Genomic DNA, 24,008 nt, shown 5'->3' on the forward strand with positions numbered 1-24,008 from the left:
TCATTGAAGAAAGGACTGACCTTTGCAGAGGGGAGGCTGGAAATCCCATCCTTCCTGGGTGCAAGTGAGCTGCTCCCGGCCTTGGAGCTCATACCCGTGCCGGCAGGAATACACCAGCACGCGCCTCCCAGACTCCTCACAGTGCACAAAGTCCCCATTCTCCACGCTCTCTGGGAAGCCACACTTGTCATCTATGAAATGTGGACAGGTTGACATGTAGTCAAACTACGAGAAAAGAAAACCACACACCAACGTCCCTGTCACGGGTGCGCTTGTGCCCTGGAGGGGCTGGTGCCAAGGCCAGGGAGCCCTGCTGTGGTCACTCACTGAGCACCCACGCAGCACACACGGCCTCTTCCCAGATCGGGCCCCGCGGGCTCCCTTTCTCTAGGCCTCCAGTTCCTTTCTCACTAGAGAAGGGCCCCGCCCAGCCCCGCCCCGCCCCGCCCCAGGAGCTGCCCTGAGGGTGTAAGGCAGGGCGTTGACACTATTTTCTAAACAGTGGAAAGTTAAAATCAGCTCCTGGGGAAGATAAGCTTTGTTTGATGAGATGCACGTGCTGTAATGTGGTGTGAGAAGAGACCGAACATCACCTTGAGGAAAGGTTTCCCTCCAGGCCTCCAGGTTCACGCCAGGGATGCTGTCACAAGACTCAAAGTCTTCGGGGAATTTGCCAACTTGGAAGGCATCCACGGGCACCCTGGTGAGGCCGGTGTTGTCACAGATGACCCGAGACAGGGAGTGCTTCTCCAGCTCACGCCTCTGTGCATCCGTGAAGACGTGGCTGTTCTCCCACCAAAACCTCCAGAGAAGGAGACAGTGAGTAAGGTCACGGTGCATGGAGAACCCCCAGGGCAGGCGCTCAGGACCAGCTGCCTACAGCTGTGTGCTGCCACCCTCTCCTGCGGCATCTGCCCAGACACCCAGCACCCAGGGCCACACAGGTGCAGGCGCTGAGGACCTGAAGGAGACCCTGTGGCGTCTGCCCAGACCCCCGAGCACCCGGGACCACTCAGGTGCAGGCGCTGAGGACCTGAAGGAGACCCTGTGGCATCTGCCCAGACCCCCGAGCACCCGGGACCACTCAGGTGCAGGCGCTGAGGACCTGAAGGAGACCCTGTGGCGTCTGCCCAGACCCCCAGCACCCGGGACCACTCAGGTGCAGGCGCTGAGGACCTGAAGGAGACCCTGTGGCGTCTGCCCAGACCCCCGAACACCCGGGACCACTCAGGTGCAGGTGCTGAGGACCCGAAGGAGACCCTGTGGCGTCTGCCCAGATCCCCAGCACCCGGGACCACTCAGGTGCAGGTACTGAGGACCCGAAGGAGACGTGGAGGGGCAGCACAGCGTGCACCTGGCTGTCTGAACGAGCGGCCTCAGATGGAAGAGGGGCTCAGAGCCACTTTGCTTGTTGACTATGAGCATCTATTTTGCTGCATTGCTGTTATCTGGGGTGTATTGCTGTGTTAAGAATGATGACAGCAAATCCAGCTATTTTAGAGGGTGCTCCTATGCTGAAGTCAACGTGCCCTGCACAGTCTCTCTACCTTCAGCTTCTTCCTCCAGGCCATGATTAATCAGGAAAATTGCAATGTGAAGAAATGAAGTCCCACTTTCCTCTCAAAATATGAAAATAGTTGCCAAAGCCCCAATAGCTCCCGGCCTGAATGCCGTAAAGCATGCATCTCCCATGTGCATCTCCCCTGCCACGTAAAACTCTTCTGCTTCCCATCACAGGGATGAATTCCTCTTAGAACATGAAAAAGAGGCCCCACTGTACGTAAGTTAATTGATCCCATTTTTTCATTGGGGAGATATCTGGTCATAAATACATAGGATGAGAAATTGGGGGCACCACCCTAGGAACCTGCCAGCTGCCTCTGCACTGATTTCAGATGGCGCTTCAGCCACAGGTGGCATAAAACACGCATGGGAGACACACGTATGGGGCAAGCTGGTGAAATCTTCCCCCTTCTGAGCAAGTGGCTTCCCATGTCCCAGAGAATTCCAAACCACACGTTTGCTGAAGACACAGCTAAGAGGGAGACAAGTTCTCCTGGTGATTTCTCCCCAGGTGTCCATAGCTCTTTGAAATGCTGCATCTCAGAAATTAGAGATAAAAGTCACACTGGGGAAAGGACAGGAGCCCCGGCGTGTGGCAGATGCACTCTCTGGGAAGAACACAGATCCTTTACAACAAAAATCTGACCTTGGCACAGTGACTACCAAAAATAGAGAGAGAATTGGATAGGTAGGGATGTGTTTAAAAGGAAAAGAAAACATTTTCCTATTGCTTTTGTCTGTGTTGTTCCAAAATCCTAACACTGGTATCCTGTGCACCTGCTTCTACAGGGGGCATGCACTCAGAGTCAGACGGGAACAGGATCTGCCTCTGACTCCCTCCAGTACAAACCTCCAAATTCTAGGTTGAACTTGAGGAGGGGGCAGGCAAAGCGGGACCTCACCTTTCTGCTACCGGCAACCATCTGCTATCTGTAGGAAGGGGCTGGGGGGCTGGGAAGTCCTGTCAAGCCCAGAGGCATCCATGAGCACTGGGCATGGCCTGTGTCTGCACCTGAGTCACTGTCCACCTCTGCGCTTTCCCGGGCATTGTCAGGGGACGTGGGGGATGGGATGCAGTCTCCGGGCTGTCACGATTGTGTCACAATTTTTTTAGTTAGGTGCCTGCTTGCTCGTGTGGTTGGATCTAGGAAAAATCAGCGCTAGCTCCCATTCTAAGTGCTACGTGCTTCGTAGTTGCTTCATTGTTATAAAAACACTGTTCTAGGTTAAGGAAACTGTGGGTGGGAGAAACAACCTGACCAGGCTTACTTAAGAGTTGAATGGTGGAGCCGGGATTTGAACGCAGGTCTGGCTGGCTTCAGAACCAACGCAGACCACCTGCCTCTGTGCAGAACGTGAAGGAAGATGCTCTGGATAGGAACGTACCAGTCACCGTCCCGCAGAGCCTTCATCTGCTTCCCAATGAGACAGGCAAACAGGGGCCCTGTCCGAGCCCTGGGGAGGAAGTTTTCAGCTAAGCCTCCCAGCCAGACATCGACGTTGTCAGGATGCTTGTACAAGTCCAGGATCTTGTCGGCCACGCTCCTGCTGGTGATGGCTGTGCTCAGGTCAGCGGGGGTCTCCAGGCGAGGCAGGCCGCAGAACTCCCTCCACTCATTGTAACCTGCACAGGGGAGAGGCTGCAGGGTTTCTCTCACAGAACTGAACTTTTGTTCAGCCCATCTCACTCATGCCATGGTCCCCGAGACTGGAAGCGCAGCAGGGCAGAGTCCTGTCCCACCCTGTGACACTGCCCGGCAGTTTGCCAGGCTAGGATGTTCCAGCTCGGATGCCAGGCAGAGTCCTGTCCCACCCTGTGACACTGCCTGGCAGTTTGCCAGGCTAGGATGTTCCAGCTCAGACGCCAGAGCTCTTTTTGCAGGTTTGTTCATAAAGGAGCTGGAGACAGCAAGAATGCTGAGTCCATGACATCTAACTGCATTCCTGTTATCGCCCAGCCTGCACTTAGTTCTCGCCTCTACAGGGCAACCGAGACAGCTCTGCATCCTCTTCAGAGTTTGCTTCCCACAATGACATCAGGAGCACACACAGAAGCCAGAACGCCCCCTCCGCCCCCCCCAACACACTCACACACACACACCCACACACACAAATATCTTTATCTGTCTGGCCACTCATCTCCATATTGAAGACTGGAGATCTTTTCTTCCTGGGAGCCCTGGTGAATCCCTGGCCTCTCTTCTCACTCCTCCTCCTGCTCGCTGACCCACGCCTCAGCTGCTCCCTGCCCAGGCCCCCATCCATGGTCTGACTCTGTGGCTGCGCCTTTGCCTGACACTCGTGCCCCTCCCTGTGCCCCCCTTCTCACATCTGCCTTCGTCCCTCATCCACTCCTCTTGGTTCAGCTGTCACCTCCTCCAGAAGTGCTCCCTCCTCAAGGATGGGCGACCCTCACTCCCATGGGTTCTGATCAGAGCACCGCCCAAGGCCTCTGCTACTGTCTCTACTCATCCACCCGCCCTGTGTGGTGCTTTAGCTAAGACTGTCTGGTTCTACTCTCAGCGCCCTGCCCACCACAGGCTCCCAGCAGAAGTCCTGGACAAGTGCATGCACAGCAACATGTGAGCACTGGGCCGGTTCCCCCCAGGGGCAGTGAGGCTTTCATGGGACAGAAGGTTGGGCCTCTTGGTGTCTCATGTTTAGACCAAACAGAACTGGGAGAAATAGCCAGGCATCCTCCAGTTGGTCTGGGAAGGGGATGCCCATGTGATAAACAGACTCATGGAGCAAAGGGGTGGGAACAACTTGGAAGCAGAGAGATTGGAAGAATGGACAAAGTGAAAGAAGAAGGCATGAGTGAGATTCAAAATCTGTGCTTCTAGAGGCCAGGTGCGGTGGCTCACGCCTGTAATCCCAGCACTTTTGGAGGCCAAGGCGGGCGGATTGCCTGAGGTCAGGAGTTTAAGACCAGCCTGGCCAACATGGTGAAACTCCATCTCTACTAAAAATACAAAAATTAGCTGGGCGTGGTGGTGGGTGCCTGTAATCCCAGCTACTCGGGAGGCTGGGGCAGGAGAATTGCTTGAACCTGGGAGACGGAGGTTGCCATGAGCCGAGATCACCCCATTGCTCTCCAGCCTGGGTGACAAGAGTGAGACTTCGTCTCAAAAAAACAAAAAACAAAAAAAATCCTGAGCTTTTAGAAAACTGCTGTCAGGTGCCATTGAGTCCATTTCTTAGAAGGTGGCTCCCTGGTTCACCCTCAGGAGGAACAAGTGTGTGTCTGACTCTTGTGCTCCTAGAGTCACCCCCCTTGGCTGGCCCCGTAGCCCTGGTGCTTCTGCATCTGGCAAGGGTTCCCCCGAGCCCCCGTGAGAAGCTGCGCTGCCTCAGCCTGACTCCTGCTGTCCACGGTGGGCTCTGCCGCCCTGTGATCTGCAGAAACCACTCTCGTTTTCTGTCTCCGGATGGGCCATCCCAGCCCTCTCATCAAAGCCACCGGGAAGTGCTTTGCCCCGTCAAGAGGCACCTGTGTCTCTCCATCTCAGCACCTCCAACAAAATTTCATCTTTATCACCCAATCTACTATAGCCTAGACCATCCCAAACATACCCCACAAATTTCTCAGCTCCAGGAATAGGTAACCTGTAGACACTTGGTTTATATAGAAAACAGACGCCCATTGCCTGCCACAGGGCTTGGGGGACACAGCAGTTATTTCATTAAATATTTACTAAAAGAATGCAGTTATTTTCAGACTAGTGAGAAACCAAAATAATGAGCAAATTAGAGTTCTCAAATGAGGAGAGAAAGTTTCTGTATAGTCAATTTAGGCCATTGTCAAACTGTTTTAAGTAGTCCAAAATAATTAAAACATTTCTAATACCTGCGAGAGATGGAAATCTTAATTTTAAAAAGAAAAAACAACGAAGTTAGAAGGGTAATTTCCTTTCTTATTGCTCTAAGAGGAAACACATTTGCATCTTTTTCCAACTCTAGAGGGAAAATATGCAAGGCCTGGGCAGGAGGTAAAGACATGGAGGCTGAAGCTCATCACAGCTTCAGAGGCCGCAGAGCTGGGAAGAAACAACATCACTTTAGATGTCCCTGCCTGTGGGAGACACTGCAGAAACGGGAATGCAAAAAAAAGTGTTTTTTTGGTTTTTTTTTGACTGAGTCTCGCTCTGTCACCCAGGCTGGAGTGCAGAGGCATGATCTCAGCTAACTGCAACTTCCGCCTCCTGGGTTCAAGCAATTCTCCTGCCTCAGCCTCTCAAGTAGCTGGGATTACAGGTGTCTGCCACCACGCCCAGCTGATTTTTTATATTTTTAGTAGAGACAGGGTTTCACCATCTGGCCAGGCTGGTCTTGAACTCCTGAACTCGTGATCTGCCCACCTCGGCCTCCCAAAGTGCAGGGATTACAGGCGTGAGCCACTGTGCCCAGCAGCAAAAAAGTGTTTTGGGGAAGGTTGCACATTTTATATTCCCCGTAAAGTACAACAAAAGATTTTAGGGCGTAGTGGAAATCATCATCACAGCTCAGCTTGCTGAGACATGAGCGTTTCTCTTTTATCTGATTTATCCTCAGATCTAACTGATCAGATCTAATGAAGCCTCTGCCAGGTTTGTGGCCTTTCTGGTGCATCAATGCCTCCAGTTGCTGGAATTCAGACCTGGGGAAGTTGCCTAAACTGTCTGTGCTTCAGTCTCTCGATCCATCTTTTAGAAAGTGATCGCAGTCCGGCCTTCTACGGTGGCTGGGGTATAGAGTGCTAACACATGCAGTGGGCTTCGAACTGCAGGCCGCAGGGACCCATGTGTGGCAGCTCTTACACTGCTGTGTCGTGACTCCCCCTGTGTGGGACCCATGTGTGGCAGCTCTTACACTGCTGTGTCGTGACTCCCCCTGTGTGGGACCCACGTGGCAGCTCTTACACTGCTGTGTCGTGACTCCTCCTGTGTGGGACCCTCGTGGCAGCTCTTACACTGCTGTGTCGTGACTCCTCCTATGTGGGACCCTCGTGGCAGCTCTTACACTGCTGTGTCGTGACTCCTCCTGTGTGGGACCCTCGTGGCAGCTCTTACACTGCTGTGTCGTGACTCCTCCTGTGTGGGACCCTCGTGGCAGCTCTTACACTGCTGTGTCGTGACTCCTCCTGTGTGGGACCCTCGTGGCAGCTCTTACACTGCTGTGTCGTGACTCCTCCTGTGTGGGACCCTCGTGGCAGCTCTTACACTATTGTGTTGTGACTCTTCCTGTGTGGGACCCTCGTGGCAGCTCTTACACTGCTGTGTCGTGACTCCTCCTGTGTGGGACCCTCGTGGCAGCTCTTACACTATTGTGTCGTGACTCCTCCTGTGTGGGACCCTCGTGGCAGCTCTTACACTATTGTGTCATGACTCTTCCTGTGTGGGACCCTTGTGGCAGCTCTTACACTGCTGTGTCGTGACTCCTCCTGTGTGGGACCCTCGTGGCAGCTCTTACACTATTGTGTCGTGACTCCTCCTGTGTGGGACCCTCGTGGCAGCTCTTACACTGCTGTGTCGTGACTCCTCCTGTGTGGGACCCACGTGGCAGCTCTTACACTGCTCTGTCACGACTCCTCCTGTATGCTCACACCAAGCACTCTCGTGTTTGTGTCCCCAACGCTCAAACGTGAGGTTGACTCTACTGTCCTGGGCGCTCAGGGGAGGAACTGGGAACCACACAGGTTAATTAAGAGATTCATCCAAAATTGAACTCTTCAGGTCCAATCCCAGGTCTTCTGAACACAAGTCGGGCTGTGTGCTGGTCTTACTCCTGTTCCCTTCCTGCTAGGCCCTTCTGTCCTTGTCAGCGTTTATTTGCCCAAACATTCATTCATTCATTCATTCATTCAGTGAGGGTTCCCTAAGTGCCTGTTCTGTGCCAGTCGACGGTTCTGGGTGCTAGTGATCACAGCCCTGAAACACAGCCCTTCCTCCTGGGCTTACGATCTATGGGGGCACCCACAGGCCAGTGGGAACATGGGTTTTCGCCTTTGGCCATATTTCAGTTGGTGAAAAGTGAAGCAGAGGAAGGTGGGGGTTGTGAGAGCCGGGAGGGGGTCCCCCACTCTGTGGCACAGTTAGCTTGGGGAAGTCAGCAGTGGGAACATGAGGAGATCAAGCTGTGGGGCCTGAGCAGGGCCAGCAGCAAAGGGGGTCCCAGCCAGAGGCAAGGTGTGTGCTGGGCATGTGTGGGTGTGTGCTGGGCATGTGTGGGTGTGTGCTGGGCATGTGTGGGTGTGTGCTGGGCATGTGTGGGTGTGTGCTGGGTATGTGCTAGGCATGTGCTGGGCATGTGCAGGCGTGTGCTGGGCATGTGCTGGGCATGTGTTGGGTATGTGCAGGCGTGTGCAGGTGTGTGCTGGGTATGTGCTGGGCATGTGTGGGCATGTGCTGGGCATGTGTAGGTGTGTGCAGGCATGTGCAGGTATGTGCTGGGCATGTGCCAGGCATGTGCGGGTGTGTGCTGGGTATGTGCTGGGCATGTGCAGGCGTGTGCTGGGTATGTGCTGGGCATGTGTAGGTGTGTGCAGGCGTGTGCAGGTATGTGCTGGGCATGTGCTGGGCATGTGCGGGTGTGTGCTGGGTATGTGCCGGGCATGTGAAGGCATGTGTAGGCTGTGCTCCCTGAGCTCTGGCAACAAGGAAGCAGCTGTGTTTGGGTGCAGGGAGTGAGGGGGACAGTGTGCGTTATCCTGACACACATAGGGGCCCCTTCTGCATCCTCCCAACTCACATTTAGTCCCCAGATATTCACAGCCTGCGTGGCTGCTGATCCCAGCCCTTCCAGATGCCACTGGTGAGGAAGACAGGGATGGGGGAAGGGCCAGGGGACAGAGGAAGGCCCAGGGATGGGGCAGGGCAGGACTTGCCAGCACTGTCCATCTCACATGTCACCCACACACAACAGGAGGGCACCTCCCAAGCTCCCAGGGTACGTGGAGAGAACAGAGCTGCACACAGAATAGGAGGTGTCAGGGGATCGGGCCTAGACAGGTGCTGCAGGTTGACCAGACAACCGAACCACCTAGGAGCCCAGAGGAGGGAAGGCTGAGGTGGGCCTGAGGTCAGGGAGTTGGAAACTGGGCAGGTCAGGGAGGAGGCTGCCGGGTGGGGCCTGGGAAAGGCAGGAGCCAGGTGGGGTGTGGGGAGCACAGGGGGCTGCTGGCCTGAGAGGAGCAGCCACTCCTGCCAGGGGCCAGCTTGGACCAGTTAGTTAACAGCAGTCCTGATGTGATGGAATGATCTTTGCGGGCCCTGGGACCTTGTGGTGGGGAGGAGAAGGGGAGGGGGGCACTCTAGCCATCCCAGGAGCTTCCCGGGATACCAGACACAGACCTGCCATTGTCTGCCCGTGCACTCCCTCCTCCCTCTACTAGAAGCGGCTGTTTCTCAAGGTCCCAGCTCATACGTTCCTGGGAGGTTCAGAACCACCCTCTTCGTGCCATTTCTATCTCTAAGAAAAGCTGGAAGTGGCCACTTTAGCTGAATGAACTGGAGCCCTTTAAGAGCCGTTGCTTAGAAGGCCTTAGATTTGTGATTGTTTTCCTCTAAATCAGTCTCTCTAGCAGCAGGTTGCTAGCTCGGCAAATCCCGCAGCAGCTGCATGAGGTGTGCAAGGGAAGGAACTGGCAGACCTGGCAGCCCGTGGTCCCGGCCCCTCTGCAGGTTGATGGACGCCAGATCCAAGGTGCTGGAATTGGACAGCACAAAGAGCCTTTCCGTCAGCTCCTCGTTCATCAGCTGATCCTGCACCTGCAGTTTGGCTGGTCTTGCAAGAAGGCCTCGTATTAGTGGGTCCAAACCACCTGGAAAATACCATGCACAAGGCAAGGACAGTTCTTGGCTCAGTTCTAGAGAAACAACAATATCTCATTTTTTTTTTTGAGACGGAGTCTCGTTCTTTCTGTTGCCCAGGCTGGAGTGCAGTGGCGATCTCAGCTCACTGCAAGCTCTGCCTCCCGGGTTCACGCCATTCTCCTGCCTCAGCCTCCCGAGTAATTGGGACTACAGGCGCCCGCTACCATGCTTGGCTAATTTCTTTTTGCATTTTTAGTAGAGATGGGGTTTCACCGTGTTAGCCAGGATGGTCTCAGTCTCCTGACCTGGTGATCCGCCTGCCTCGGCCTCCCAAAGTGCTGGGATTACAGGCGTGAGCCACCGCGCCCAGCCCAATAGCTCAATCTTATCCTCAGCAAACCTTCGTGTAAGTTCATGAAATCAGCTTGTGTGATTCCAGAGTTTCCTGAATGTCCTCAGGACACTGCCCTTGTTGGCGGGTGAACCACTGGGCTGGCACTGACAATGTGGCTCATGGGGGATGGACCCTCAGAAAGAAAGGGGCCTGGAGAAGGAGCCCACCCGTTTTTAAAGCTTTTTGTTTTATTTCTCAGCAACAGAAAGATTACAAAAAAAAAGAAGCGTTTGCTGAATTCTAACATCCAGAACAGTGAAAGGAAGACTCAGCTTAGCTGAGGGAGTGGCCAGGGTGCCTGGGGACCACTGTTCCTGTCATCTCCAAAGGCCCCACATGGAAAGCAGGCCCCACGGCCTGTCAGGGTCCCTCTATCTCAGTGGCGTGTGAACCCACCACTGCATGCCACCAGAGTCTTTAAAGGATGGGTTTGGCCTTAGGATGCCCAAAAGGAAGACTTAGAAATCACGACATGCATCGTCCTGTGTGGGATGACCTGGGTGTCTTCAAATGCCGGGCACCTGCTGAGGGCCAGGCTGGCCCTTGCCCCTCTGGGGCACTGTGCATGACTCTGCTCTCATCTAAGCAGGTATCGCTGGATGCACTGCAGCACCCCTGCCCTCCCCACTCCCCACTACACCTGGAGGCAGTCAACTTTTGAGACAGGTTAGAAGCTCCCAGAAAGACTTACAGACTACTGGGAAAGGAATATAAAGAAAAAATGGGGAAGCTTAAAAATAACCCTTCCAAAAAACTAACTGGGGGAATAGGATCATTTTCTTCCAAATAATTAACTTCCTAAGGTAACCCATCATTAACATTCTAAAGATGATGGTGCTGATCATAACTATAGAACAGTTTAGCCTTTTATTTTTATTTTATTTTATTTTATTTTATTTTCAAATGGAGTTTCACTCTGCTGCCCAGTCTGGAATGCAATGGCGAGATCTCGGCTCACCTGCACCCTCTGCCTCCCAGGTTCAAGCGATTCTCCTGCCACAGCCTCCTGAGTAGCTGACTACAGGCACCTGCCACCACACCCGGCTAATGTTTTTTGTTTATTTTGTATTTTTAGTAGAGATGGGGTTTCACCATGTTGGCCAGGCTGGTCTCAAACTCCTGACCTCAAGTGATCCACCTGCCTCAGCCTCCCAAAGGGCTGGGATTACAGGTGTGAGCCACCGTGCCTGAGCCCAGTTTAGCCTTTTAAAGTGCTTTACACACATGTATTTTCCCCACAGATATTAAAAACCTTGTGTAGGATCAGCAAGTGTGCCCATACGGAAGGTTTGCACGGCTGCGATGAGTCATAAGAAAGAAGTGAGACCTGATGAACATCGATGTGAAAATCCTTATGCAAAAATTAATTCAAGATGGATTAAAGACTTACATGTTAGACCTAAAACCATAAAAACCCTAGAAGAAAACCTAGGCAATACCATTCAGGACATAGGCATGGGCAAGGACTTCATGTCTAAAACACCAAAAGCAATGGCAACAAAAGCCAAAATTGACAAATGGGATCTAATTAAACTAAAGAGCTTCTGCACAGCAAAAGAAACCACCATCAGAGTGAACAGGCAACCTACAGAATGGGAGAAAATTTTTGCAATCTACCCATCTGACAAAGGGCTAATATCCAGAATCTACAAAAAATGCAAACCAATTTACAAGGAAAAAACAAACAACCCCACCAAAAAGTGGGCAAAGGATAGGAACAGACACTTCTTAAAAGAAGACATTTATGCAGCCAACAGACACATGAAGAAATGCTCATCATTACTGGTCATTAGAGAAATGCAAATCAAAACCACAATGAGATACCATCTCACACCAGTTGGAATGGCGATCATTAAAAAGTCAGGAAAACAATAGGTGCTGGAGAGGATGTGGAGAAAAGGAATGCTTTTACACTGTTGGTGGGACTGTAAAGTAGTTCAACCATTGTGGAAGACAGTGTGACGATTCCTCAAGGATCTAGAACTAGAAATGCCATTTGACCCAGCAATCCCATTACTTGGCATATACCCAAGGGATTATAAATCATGCTACTATAAAGACACATGCACACGTATGTTTACTGCAGCACTATTTAAAATAGCAAAGACTTGGAACCAACCCAAATGTCCATCAGTGCTAGACTGGATTAAGAAAATGTGGCACATATACACCAAGGAATACTATGCAGCCGTAAAAAAACGATGAGTTCATGTCCTTTTCAGGGACATGGATGCAGCTGGAAACCATCATTCTGAGCAAACTATCGCAAGGACAGAAAACCAAACACCGCATGTTCTCACTCATAGGTGGGAATTGAACAATGAGAACACATGGACACAGAGCGGGGATCATCACATCCCGTCTGTCGTGGGGTGGGGGGCATGGGGAGGGATAGCATTAGGAGAAATATCTAATGTAAATTACGAGTTAATGGGTACAGCAAACCAACATGGCACATGTATACCCTACGTAACAAACCTGCACGTTGTACACATGTACCCTAGAACTTAAAATATAATTTAAAAAAATTAAAAAAAGAAGGGAGAGTTCATGGGGACCAGCTGCAGGGACCGCACTCACTCACCTCCACGGAGGAGTGTCCATGGGCTGAAGAAGGCCTGGTGCAGCCACAGCCCGGGCAGGTCGGGGTGCTCCTGGAAGCTGGCGTCCAGCCTCCTCACCAGCGGGTGGATCGTGGCGTGGCCGAAGCGGAAGGCGGCTGTGGAGAACACGTTGGACACAGTGGGGTTGGCGGTGGAGTCATAGCCTTCATAGGGACCCACGTACTGCTGGAAGGCCTCGGGTCCCAGGATCCTGGGGACGTAATCCCTCAGGGTGATGATCTGTGCAGAGAGGAAAAGCATCTCAGTGAGGCCCAGGATACCAGGGGAGGGTCGCCTCGAGCGGCAGTGTGGAAGAGCATCTTCCTTGACAGCCCCAGGGAGCTGGACCCTTCTTGCCTTGCAATAAGGGCCTCAGCTGAACTTCCCAGAAATGCCTTCTTGCTGATTTTTTCATGGATATTCAGGAGGTGCGTTTATAGGGCTGACTAGAGAGCCTCCTTCCCAGGATGGTGATGGGGCTGGCAGTGGCAAGAGACAGCGCCTCTGTCGAGCCAACAATGGCCACCGGGCCAGGCTGGGCAGCTGGACTCCTGGCTGGATGATTGACAGTGGGGAGCAGTTCCTTTTTCTACAAAGCAACACTAATACCTAATTCCCAGAGCCTTTGTGAGGATTAAATCAAAGCATGTTGTATGGCAGAGAGCTCTGTCGATGGAAAATTACAGTTGCAATCACAGGGCCTGGAAATTACGATTTGACACATGGTCCCAGGAGAATTATGTACCAAGATTCTACTTTCAGGTTTAACAGTGTTTCTTTCAGACAGAAAAATCAGTGTCAAGTTGTTTTGGTATTTAAGGGGAATATTTTGGTCAATAAACTGCATCCAAATGAAGTATAATAGGAATAATTCTAGAACATGAATCTTCTCTTTTAGCTTGCCAGTTTAGGAAGGCAAGCGAATTGTTTAAAAATAACCAATATTATTTACACACTTGTAATATGTTTCTTCCATGTGCCAGAATGCATTTCCTAAGCACGTAATTTGGCCCTTCAGGGAGACCAGGGAGAGCCGTGAGTCTTGTGTGGCCTGGGCCTTCACTGAAGGTGCACCTGCCCTCGCTGTCCCGCTCCACCTCGGAGACCTGGACAGACAAGGAGGAAAAGGCAGCATCCAAATGTTTCCCAGTGGGGTTTCCGTCCCTGTGCTAGTTCATCCATTGGTGAGAAGCACCGTGCTATGGGTCAGCGTCCCAGAGAGTAGTTGCACGACTTCATCGTGCAAACAGCCTCTCCACCTCAGGTGCAATTTATGTGGCAACATTTCTGAACCACACAGGTGTCCAAGGGGCTCCTCCTAACCGCGTGAGAAGGTCCGTGTGCTTCCCACATTCAGAACTCAGGCAGCACCTTCTGTTCCCTGGAACATTCTTTGGTTTCTTCTCACTATAAAAGAAAGGAAAAGGCCTCTCTCTTTTTAGCCCAGGGACTGAGACAATTGCAAATTCAAGCGCAAGCTATTTTAAGGAAGACACCTCTTCCCCTTCTTGCCTACCTGAAGTTTGACTTGTGAGCCAGGGGATGCAGCAAGCACAGGCAGAGAACTGAGGCCTGAGCCTCAGGTTCAGCAGCTCCACCTGCGCCCTTCATCAGAGCCTCACAGACACTGCACTTCCTGTGTCTGATCTTGCCAGAGCTCTGAACAGTGTGTCTCTCCTCTTCCCCACTGCCTCCTCATCTGATCTGAAACGTCCCTGGTAAGTGATTGGCTCAGATACTGCAGCCTCCCCTGGGAGCCGTCGAGGTTGGGCAGAAGCACCCATTGTTCTGACCAATGGGGCCCTGAAACTTGAATCTTGAGTCAGGCGCGGTGGCTTGTGCCTGTAATCCCAGCACTTTGGGAGGCCAAAGTGGGAGGATTGCTTGAGCCCAAGATCAAGACCAGCCTGGGCAACATAGTCAGACTCTGTTTCTACAAAAAATTTTAAAAAATTAAAAATTAGCCAGGTGTGGTGGTGTACACCTGTAGTCCCAGCCACTTGGGTGGCTGAGGTGGAGGATTGCTTGAGCCCAGGAGGTTGAGGCTGCAGTGAGCTATGATTGTGCCACCGCACTTCCGCCTGGGTGATAGAGGAGATGCTTTCTCAAAAAGAGAAAAAGAAAACACTTGAACCTTGTAAACAGTTCTCTGGAATTTTCATGGCAATTCTTCTGAAAATGCTTCTGGTACTTCTTTACCTGGTCGCATGGGGGAAATGGTTACTCTGAACTATTGGACCTGGGCAGATGCCATACTGTGAGACCTGGGCATCATCGCTGTCAGGTGCCCCTCCTGCTCACCTCCCAGGTGGGCCATGTCTTCTTCCTCTGCTGGCGGTGCCGTGTAGAGGCCTCATCTTCCCAGGCTGCTTCAAGCTGCTCCTCCACGTCTGCTCTCACCCCAGCCTCCTGGTTCCCCAAAGCCTCTGCCAAAGCCACCAGGTGCTGACTTGTGGCCACTCTCCATTTCTTTGCCTTCACAACTCACCAGTGGGAATGACTGAAAGGTCCACACTTGGAAAAATGATGGGCGTGAAGGTGACGGGAAGCCAGGACCCCAGCACACGGGGAGACCAGGACAAAGAGACCTGGAGATGCGATCCTTGTCACTGACGGTGGGAAACAGCCGCGTAGCCCCTGGCACAGGCTCCTCTGAACTTTCCGACTCTCGACTGCTTTCAAAGTCACCCACCCTGCTCTATGCAGAACATCACTCAGCATTTTCTCAAACATGCCCTATTAGTCCAATAAGAGGCTCCCATATGCTTGCTGAGGGTGCTCCGGGGAGGAGGCTGAGCAGGCACCCAGCTCCCCAAGGACGTGACACAGCCAGGCCTGGCTTGTGCTCCTCCGCAGGAAGCCCTGCAGCATGGCGCGCCTGGGCTTGGTCCAGCCTTGAGGTAGGGGCCTGGCTGTCCCTGCAGGGCAGGGAACAGCCTCCACAGCTACCCCTGGAGAGGAACGACCAGGAGACTTTGTCAGCCAACATTGGAGGCCACTGGGGGATGGGGCCCTGCAGATAAAGGGGCCTGGGTGGGGCAGCAACAGCACCCACTGCAGAAACGGCCCTTTCCCTTTCTTTCCAGCCTTGGAAGCATGGCTTTATCCACCTGCTCCTTTGCTCTGGAAGAGCAACCAATCTGAAAAAGTACTCAGCTACAGCAAAGGTCAGCAGCTGAGTGGCCCAGGGATGCAGCCCCTGCCCCGAGACATGGATCTGCCTGCCCGGGATGGGGATGTCCAGGGAGATCTGCAGTCCCTCCAGGGTCTGGTTCTACCTCCACACACATCCAAAGCAAAGCTTCTGTGGGTCCCTGGATATCTGGGGAAATCAAGGCTGTGCTCCAGAAATAGGTCTGCTATCTGATGGCCGGGGCATAGAAAACATCCACGCCAGATATTTGGGATGTCTTTATCTTTTCACCCTGTGGAACCCAAACTCCATGCTGCCTGGATGGCACACCCAGACTCCCCGAGGATGGCTACCTCCTCTCTGCCTCCCTCACACCTGTGCTGGGAAGGGTTTCCTTTCTCATTCTTTTCTTGTCTGTAGAACACAAAAGTTATCACCAAAGTGAGCAACTGATTGTGAGTTCTTGTCTTATGACACACCTAAAGCAGCTAGGGTTTTCTGGGATTGAAGAGCAAGAGCTTCAGTTCCTCCTGGTGGGAAGCAGGGCTTATGGAACCAGGGTCCTGTGGGATCTCAAGCCAGCAAGAGCAACTTTATGAGCCCTTCCTACGTGCGAGTGCCCCGAGAGATGCCGGGTCCCAGGAACCAGCACAGAGGGCGGCCCTGCAGATCCCTCCCAAACATGCCCACAGCAGAAGTCCTGTGGCCCAGGGCTGAGGGAGGGGATAGCTCTCAGCTTTCAACAAAAGAAATTAGAGGAGCCAAGATCCTCAGAGTGGGGGCGGCTGTGGTTGGGCCCTGACAAATTAGAGTGGGTATGGTGAGGACAGACGCAACAGCAGGGACATGGTGTGGACAGATGCAGCAGGAGGAAGGTGGTGTGGACGGATACAGGAGGAGGGAGGTGGTATGGACAGATGCAGGAGGAGGGAGGTGGTATGGACGGATGCAGCAGGAGGAAGGTGGTGTGGACGGATGCAGGAGGAGGGAGGTGGTATGGACGGATGCAGGAGGAGGGAGGTGGTATGGACGGATGCAGCAGGAGGAAGGTGGTGTGGACGGATGCAGGAGGAGGGAGGTGGTGTGGACGGATGCAGGAGGAGGGAGGTGGTATGGACGGATGCAGCAGGAGGGAGGTGGTGTGGATGGATGCAGGAGGAGGGAGGTGGTGTGGACGGATGCAGCAGGAGGAAGGTGGTGTGGACGGATACAGGAGGAGGGAGGTGGTATGGACAGATGCAGGAGGAGGGAGGTGGTATGGACGGATGCAGCAGGAGGAAGGTGGTGTGGACGGATGCAGGAGGAGGGAGGTGGTATGGACGGATGCAGGAGGAGGGAGGTGGTATGGACGGATGCAGCAGGAGGAAGGTGGTGTGGACGGATGCAGGAGGAGGGAGGTGGTGTGGACGGATGCAGGAGGAGGGAGGTGGTATGGACGGATGCAGCAGGAGGGAGGTGGTGTGGATGGATGCAGGAGGAGGGAGGTGGTGTGGACGGATGCAGCAGGAGGAAGGTGGTGTGGACAGATGCAGGAGGAGGGAGGTGGTGTGGACGGATGCAGGAGGAGGGAGGTGGTGTGGACGGATGCAGGAGGCGGGAGGTGGTGTGGACGGATGCAGGAGGAGGGAGGTGGTGTGGATGGATGCAGGAGGCGGGAGGTGGTGTGGACGGATGCAGGAGGAGGGAGGTAGTTTGGACGGATGAAGGAGGAGGGAGGTGGTGTGGATGGATGCAGCAGGAGAAACATGGTTTGGACGGATGCAGGAGGAGGGAGGTGGTGTGGACAGATGGAGGAGAAAGCTGTGACTCCCGGCTCTGAGTTGAGCTTTCCTGTGTCTTGCTGATGTGTGCATTAGCCTGGCCCTGGCTGGCTCGTGTGTGTGTGTCTGTGTGTGTGTGTGTGTGTGTGTGTGTAGGGGGTTTGAGGGGTGATGGGGGGGGATGCTATTTCTCTTTCATAAAGTTGCCCTGGCATCTCTTTTCATTGTGTAATGTTTTTCAGAAGAAGAGAGATTCAGATTACAAAATTACCAAACTATGAGTCGGTAGAACCAGGGAGAGAAAAATGAGGCTTCCAGGCCCAGGCCACCGTGGATCTTTCAAATACGGCTGGAAGTCGCAGCAGTGGCTCTATCGACACGTTAAACACAACTAATTATTTTAATGTATCAGAGGTTTTTGCAAAAAGCACCAAAGAGGACCTATTAACTGAAAAAAATACAAAAGGAAATTCAAAAGTGAAATGTAAAACCAAGAAGAAAAGAATGTTCACAGTTTTTTAAAAAGCAGAACACACAGAAAATGAATTGAGGAAGGTAAATATGAAACAGAGAAGAACAATTTTCCTATTGGTTGCTGTTGTTATTATTTCATTAATAATAAGAAAAGGCAGCTGGGTGCAGTGGCTCAGGCCTGTAATCCCAGCACTTTGGGAGCCTGAGGCAGGCGGATCACTTGAGGAAAGGAGTTCAAGACCATCCTAGCCAACCTGGCAAAACCCCATGTCTATTAAAAGTATAAAAATCAGCTGGGAGTGGTGGCACATGTCTGTGGTCTCAGCTACTTGAGAGGCTGAGGCAGGAGAATCGCTTGAACCCGGGAGGTGGTGATTGCAGTAAGCCAAGGTCTCACCACTATACTCCAGCCTGGGTGACAGCGTGAGACTCTGTCTCAAAAAAAAGAAGAAGAAGGAGAAGAAGAAGAGGAGGAGGAGGACAAGGAGGAGCAGCAGCAGCCACAGCCGCAGCAACCAAATGTCATTATTTCTAGGTCAGTGGGATTCTCAGTAACTTGGAATTAAACTGTCTCTAATCTACAATGACTGGGCCTGGTAATAATTCACGCCTCTAAATAATCCCAGAACTCCATGGAGAAGAAAGACAACAGGGTGCGTGACAATTGAGCGTTTCCCGCTCTGTGAACGGGCTCCAGGGATCAGAGGCAGCTGCTCTTCTCACAGCTCCCTGGGCTGGATGAGGTTCTCACTCAAAGAAGGTTCAAACCAAATCCTGCTCCTGAGGAGACAGAAGGGGCAGGACTTCCAGAATTGTTTTTGAGATTCTACTTCATTCACAAACTCAACATATATTTATGAAGCAACCTGGCAAATTGTGGGTCCTGAGAAAAAAGAATTAAATGGATGAACATCTGCCCGTGGAGGTCGCAGTCAGGGAAGGGGCACAGAAGAAGCGAGGAAGCAGACAGGAGCGCCGAAGGCCTCAGCGGGTTGAGCAGAGGGGAGAAGGCAGCCGTCCGGGACCTGCCTCCCCACGCGTGTGGCCGGAAGTCCAGGCTCACGGAGACGAGGACCTGGATTCCACCGCTCAGCAGCTCCTGGGTTTACATTCCCGTTTGCACGGGGAAGCAGGAAAGTGTCTGAGTCGCTGCTTGAAAGCGACGTGGGTGCCTGATGATTTTTACTTCACATGGTGACAAGGTTCCTGTTTTCATTTCTAACTCGATCTTCTCACCCACATAAGCCTCCTCCGTCCGGCTGATGCTCCCCTCCAAGCGCTACTGTGTGGACGTGCGTTAGGACAGTGAGCTCGTCTGCCGTGTTTGCTGTGTGGATGTGCGTTAGGACAGTGAGCTCGTCTGCCGTGTTTGCTGTGTGGATGTGCGTTAGGACAGTGAGCTCGTCTGCCGTGCTTGCCGGAGAAGTGTGCGGGCCTGCTGCTGCCAGCCCCTGTTCCAGGAAGCTCCAGGTCCCCTCGCCACCCAGGAACTAAGGGTTAACGCCCAGCACATGGGGGCTTCCCAGGCCCTCTGCTCTGACCTTTGGGGCCTGGACCCCAGTGCAGTGAAGGCCAGAAAGCGGCAGGGGCGCATGGTGCCCGGGGGCAGCCGGTGCCACACACAGCCCCTGTGCCTCCTCGGACAAGACTCCAGTGCCTCCTTTAGAACAGGACTGACGCGCACTTCCCTGCAGGCTCCCAGCGAGGATTGCAGACACGATGCCCAGGCCGCCACAGGGCCTGGTGCAACAGACACACACAGTGAGTCGCAGTATCAAACAGCCCGTCCTTCTTCCTAACAACCCCGTGAGACCCCTACAGTCAGGGACCGCATTTCTAGGTGCATAAGTGCTTTTCTCCATCACACAATTAATAAAAGGCCAACTTGACTCTCCATTCAAGACCCTCTCATGTGATACTTAAGAAAGTCATAAAATGAAGAAAGGTTTCAAATAGACTCTAACTTGTTAGTTCAGAATCCTCACACAGAGTCGGTTCTTCATTCACTGCATTGTCTCTGAAATACAAAAACACCAGCACCCCTGGTCCACCCACCTCCAAGGGTTGTTCTGGGAATTATTAAATGAGTTGAAATCTGTAAAGCACGTAGCTTGGCTGTGCGCACCGGGAAACCTGGGTGGTCTGGCTGCCATTGTTGGGGGGCTGTGGTTGTTGGGTCTTGGTGGGATAATCACTAGCCTGCTGGAGGGTAAGCAGGTGGGACAGAGGGGCCCCGGAGGGCCGCCAGCTCCGGAGTTACCCTTCGGCCCCTGCACAGGAGCTCACGATGACCCTCCACACGCCCATGCAGGGCGCCCAGCAGGACTGCGCACCCACACAGGGCCCCACGAGCTGGAGCTCACCCATGTGGGTGCCCATGATGGCTGTGCAAGTACCTGGGAGAGAGAAGCCACGATGCTGCGCACCCACACGAGGCGCCCCCCGCTTTGCCGGCAGCCACCCAGGGCGCCCAGGACCACCCCGCGCACCTGGTGCAGAGCGCCCACGACCTTGCGCGCCTCCTGGTACACGGCGTCCGCGCTCCAGTGCGCATTGAGGGCCTTGAGCGCCGCGGCCAGGCGGTTGTGCTCGCGCAGCCACAGCGTGTGCAGTGCCGTCAGGGAGGGGACCTCGCTGGCGCGGCCGTCTCCGGCCAGGAAGCAGGGCCCGCGGGTCTCTCCGGGGATGCCGGGCTCGGGCGCACAGGCCGCAGGCGCGCGTGGCGGCGCGAAGGGCAGGTAGGCGCGGCCGGAGTCCCGGAGGCGCGCATGGACGCGGAGCAGCCCTTCGGCACTGGTCCAGTTCCGCAGCTGCCTCTCTAGGGCCGGGGAGCTGCCATACACGGTGGACGCGTCCAGGAACGAGGTCAACCCGTTCATCTGCTGCCGCGGGTTGGCCGTGGACAGGTTCCCAAAGAGCGCGCCTTTGTCCCCGGTGCCGCAGGCGGCCGAAGAGCGGTAGAAGGGCAGACAGGCGGTGCCCGCGGCCGGCCGGGCCTCCTCCGGGAGCTGCAGGCAAAGGGGAGTTCAAGGTCACCCAGGGCCCTCGTGCACCCTTTGTAAGACTCTAGAAGTTCGAGGCCGGCGACGACCCCGCAGCGCCGCACGTTTCGCTGCCCCTCCAGTCCTCTGCAGGGGTCAGTCCAGCCAGTCCCCTCACCGCCCCCGCTGGCCTGCTTACCGGTGGTCTCTTGCCTGGAAGAGGCTGCAGGGGTCGGTCCAGCCAGCCCCGCACCTCCCCTCAGCCTGCTCACTGGTGGTCCCTTGCCTGGAAGAGGTTGAACCCAGAGGATGGACCCCACATCCTAAGAGTCCACATCTCCCCAAAGCTCAGACGCTCTTGGCCTAAGCCAGTCTCGCTCCTGCTCAGACCTGCTCTAGCTGCTCATGGAATCCCCGGTCTGGTTTATTTTCTGACTTTCGGAAGAGCTGACCTCTTTCTTTCCAGTGCCATGGACTTGGTTTAGGACCACAATGAGTAAACAGTCTGCGAGTTTTGTGGGCATCACTGTTTAGTGTAAAGGCAGCTTGAGGGGAGTGAGGAGACCTTGGGTGGGATTCCAACTCTGGCTGTGGCCAGCTTCCATCTTCTCATCTGTAACATGGAGATCTAAAACATTTTTTCCAGATTTACAGGTTTCCTGGGAAGAGTCGCCAAGACTCTTCCATGGGAAGAGTCGAGCTCTGTGGGCTGCAGAGAGCATGTGCCCTTTCCCTGTCAGCTCTTCCTCCCTGGGGAGGTGTCACGGGGTCAGGGCCTACCCTGGGCGTTATCAGATTTAGGAGGTTAAATCGCTCATCCAGAATCACAAGATCACCGGGGTTGGCCAGATTCCGAAAGAGACTCTTCCTGAAGATCACGGTCTTCTCGTAATAGGACATTATTATTACCAGTGAAAATAAGGGGAAAGCTCCTCTCGGGGCAAAGTGCAGCCTGGGCACTGAGGAGTAGGAAGGAACAGAAGACCTGGGGTCAATTAGGGAAATGCGGCCAGCGAGCCAGCAGCCGCTCAGGGGTTAGCCGCTCGGTGCCGTGCGGTGCAGGGAGACAGGCCGAGCTCCTGATGGACCCAGGCACAGGAGGTGCAGGAGAAAGAATGCAGGTGAGAGGGAGTCGGCCTTGTGGTGAAGCAGCAAAGCAGATGCTGTCAGAACCCCTCTGGGCAGCACCCAGGCCTGGCAGCTGTGCAGCCCAAGGCCAGCTGGGGGTTGGGGCAGCGACGAGGCCCTAGCCTTGGCTCAGAGCCAGCACAGGGTCCACATTTAAAAAGGTCATGCATTAAAAAAGGGCTTCCGGCCGGGCGCGGGGGCTCACGCCTGTAATCCCAGCACTTTGGGAGGCCGAGGGGGGCGGATCACGAGGTCAGGAGATCAAGACCATCCTGGCTAACAAGGTGAAAGGCCGTCTCTACTTAAAATACAAAAAATTACCTGGGCGTGGTGGCGGGGGCCTGTAGTCCCAGCTACTCGGGAGGCTGAGGCAGGAGAATGGCGTGAACCCGTGAGGCGGAGCTTGCAGTGAGCCGAGATCACGCCACTGCACTCCAGCCTGGGCGACAGAGCGAGATTCCATCTCAAAAAAAAAAAGGAAAAAAAAAAAAAAGCGCTTCCACTGAGAGCCTCAGGGAGGCCTGCGAGGCTTAGAGTAGAGGAGGTGAGGACTTGGGGCCAGCAGGGAACCCAGGGAGGAGCTGAAATTCAGCAAGAGTAGGAAAGCCAAGAAAACCGTGACAGCTGGAACTTCAGTGCACGCCCTTCAGAATATACAGGCCCAGAGGCCCCAAGAATGGGAGGAAATAGAGGAATTAAATTGAAGAGCACAAATAATAATAAAATTACAAATAAATAACAAGGAGCTGCAAATTCTCCTACTCACTGATTCAAAGAGACTCTTAAGAAGAGCTGAAAGTCTCTCTAGAAATCAATGAAAAGTTAACTCACTTGTTAAGAAAATTCAAGCACACCAGCAAAGCCTTCCTCAGAAGAAAATCTGTGCTCTTTAAATTGCTTTCATCAAAACAACAAAAACCAAGAAATTAAGTAGCTGTTTTAAGAATTTAGTTAAGTAACAAAGAGCTAAAGCAAAAATAAATGAGAAAGTTAAATGAATGCATGCAGAAGTTAAAATAATTAACTATGAATAAAAGACCTGGTGGGAAGAAAACATGAAGCCCTGCTTCACAACCCAGTGTGGAAAACAAAGAAAGAGCACAGAGTGAGGCAGGATTTGCCATGAGAAAGGAGCAGGGCTCAGGCATGCAGGAGAGATGAGAAGAATCAGGAGCGACTGTATATGCGGTTTCATGGCAACACATTGGAAAATGAAGAACAGATCGATGACTCCCTAACAAAACAGAAATAACCACAGCTTTTCCAAGAAGAAATGTAAAACTCCAATGGACAATGAGGATGGAAGAGATAGACAAGGTGATCAGAAATCCAGAGGTCAGATGGCATTGACGGTGGACTTCTATCAAATCTCGAAAGGACAGGTAACTCCAAGGTTGCTTAAACTATTTCAGCCATGGAAAAGATGAAAAGGGCCCCAGTGCACTCTACAGAGTCAGTGAAACTTTTGTATTGGCCTCTGATGAAAACAGGACAAGGACAGGGCATACAGATCAATATCCCTTCTAAATAAAATAATAAAAGATAGGGCAGCCAATCAAAACAGCAATTACCATAGTCAAATAGAATCTATTCACAGAATGGTTCCGTGTTGGAGAATAGAGTTATATTTTCCAGGGTGTCAGCAAATTAAAGAAGAAAAATTAATATCACAGGTACTTAAAATGCAATAACACAATTTACTATTACTTACCATTCCTGGTTAAATAGAAATAGAATAGATTGGAATTGCTAAAATATAATGTAGAAACAATAACAAATATTATCTTGAGCAGTGAAACAATGGAACAATTTAATTTAAAATTAAGGACTAGCAGAAACTCCCACTATCATTGTTGGTACTTAGTACTATCTCAGTTAGACCAAAGTCTAGAAAATAAAATAAGAGCTGGTAAAACTACTATAAGAGAAAATAAGATTTAAAACATAATAAAATTATTTTTTTCTTAATGCTATGTTAGATGTCTACAACATCTAAAAATTCTAAAAAATTGATAACATTTCTTTAAAAAATGTCTTCGATCTGAGGAAAAGTATAAAACTGTTCTTTTCCTTCTTTCCTTTTTGTTTTGTTCTTTAGCAAAGTACCATGAATGGTAATGGAGAAAAAAAAAATCCCTTCATAATGACAAAAAAGTTGATCAAAATCAGGTGTGTAAATTTA

General features: G+C 52.6%; 1 protein-coding gene across 8 annotated transcripts in view; it reads right to left on the reverse strand.

Moving 5' to 3' along the window:
• TPO (thyroid peroxidase) overlaps positions 1 to 24,008 on the reverse strand; it is a 128,798-nt gene that overhangs the window by 47,841 nt on the left and 56,949 nt on the right. For 5 of the 8 annotated variants that reach the window (XM_054677658.1, XM_054677657.1, XM_054677656.2 and 2 more), the window contains exons 8-13: positions 20,207 to 20,725; positions 12,332 to 12,590; positions 9,191 to 9,361; positions 2,950 to 3,187; positions 594 to 802; positions 21 to 191 (exon numbers count right to left, since the gene is read on the reverse strand). In XM_054677658.1, the coding sequence (XP_054533633.1) occupies positions 21 to 191; positions 594 to 802; positions 2,950 to 3,187; positions 9,191 to 9,361; positions 12,332 to 12,590; positions 20,207 to 20,725 (1,567 nt within the window). The remainder of the gene's footprint in view (positions 1 to 20; positions 192 to 593; positions 803 to 2,949; positions 3,188 to 9,190; positions 9,362 to 12,331; positions 12,591 to 20,206; positions 20,726 to 24,008) is intronic. The other 3 variants (XM_054677660.1, XM_054677659.1, XM_054677661.1) reach the window with 2 other exon arrangements.

The sequence above is a fragment of the Pan troglodytes genome, chromosome 12 (assembly GCF_028858775.2).
Source record: "Pan troglodytes isolate AG18354 chromosome 12, NHGRI_mPanTro3-v2.0_pri, whole genome shotgun sequence".
Taxonomy (NCBI): Eukaryota; Metazoa; Chordata; class Mammalia; order Primates; family Hominidae; genus Pan; species Pan troglodytes.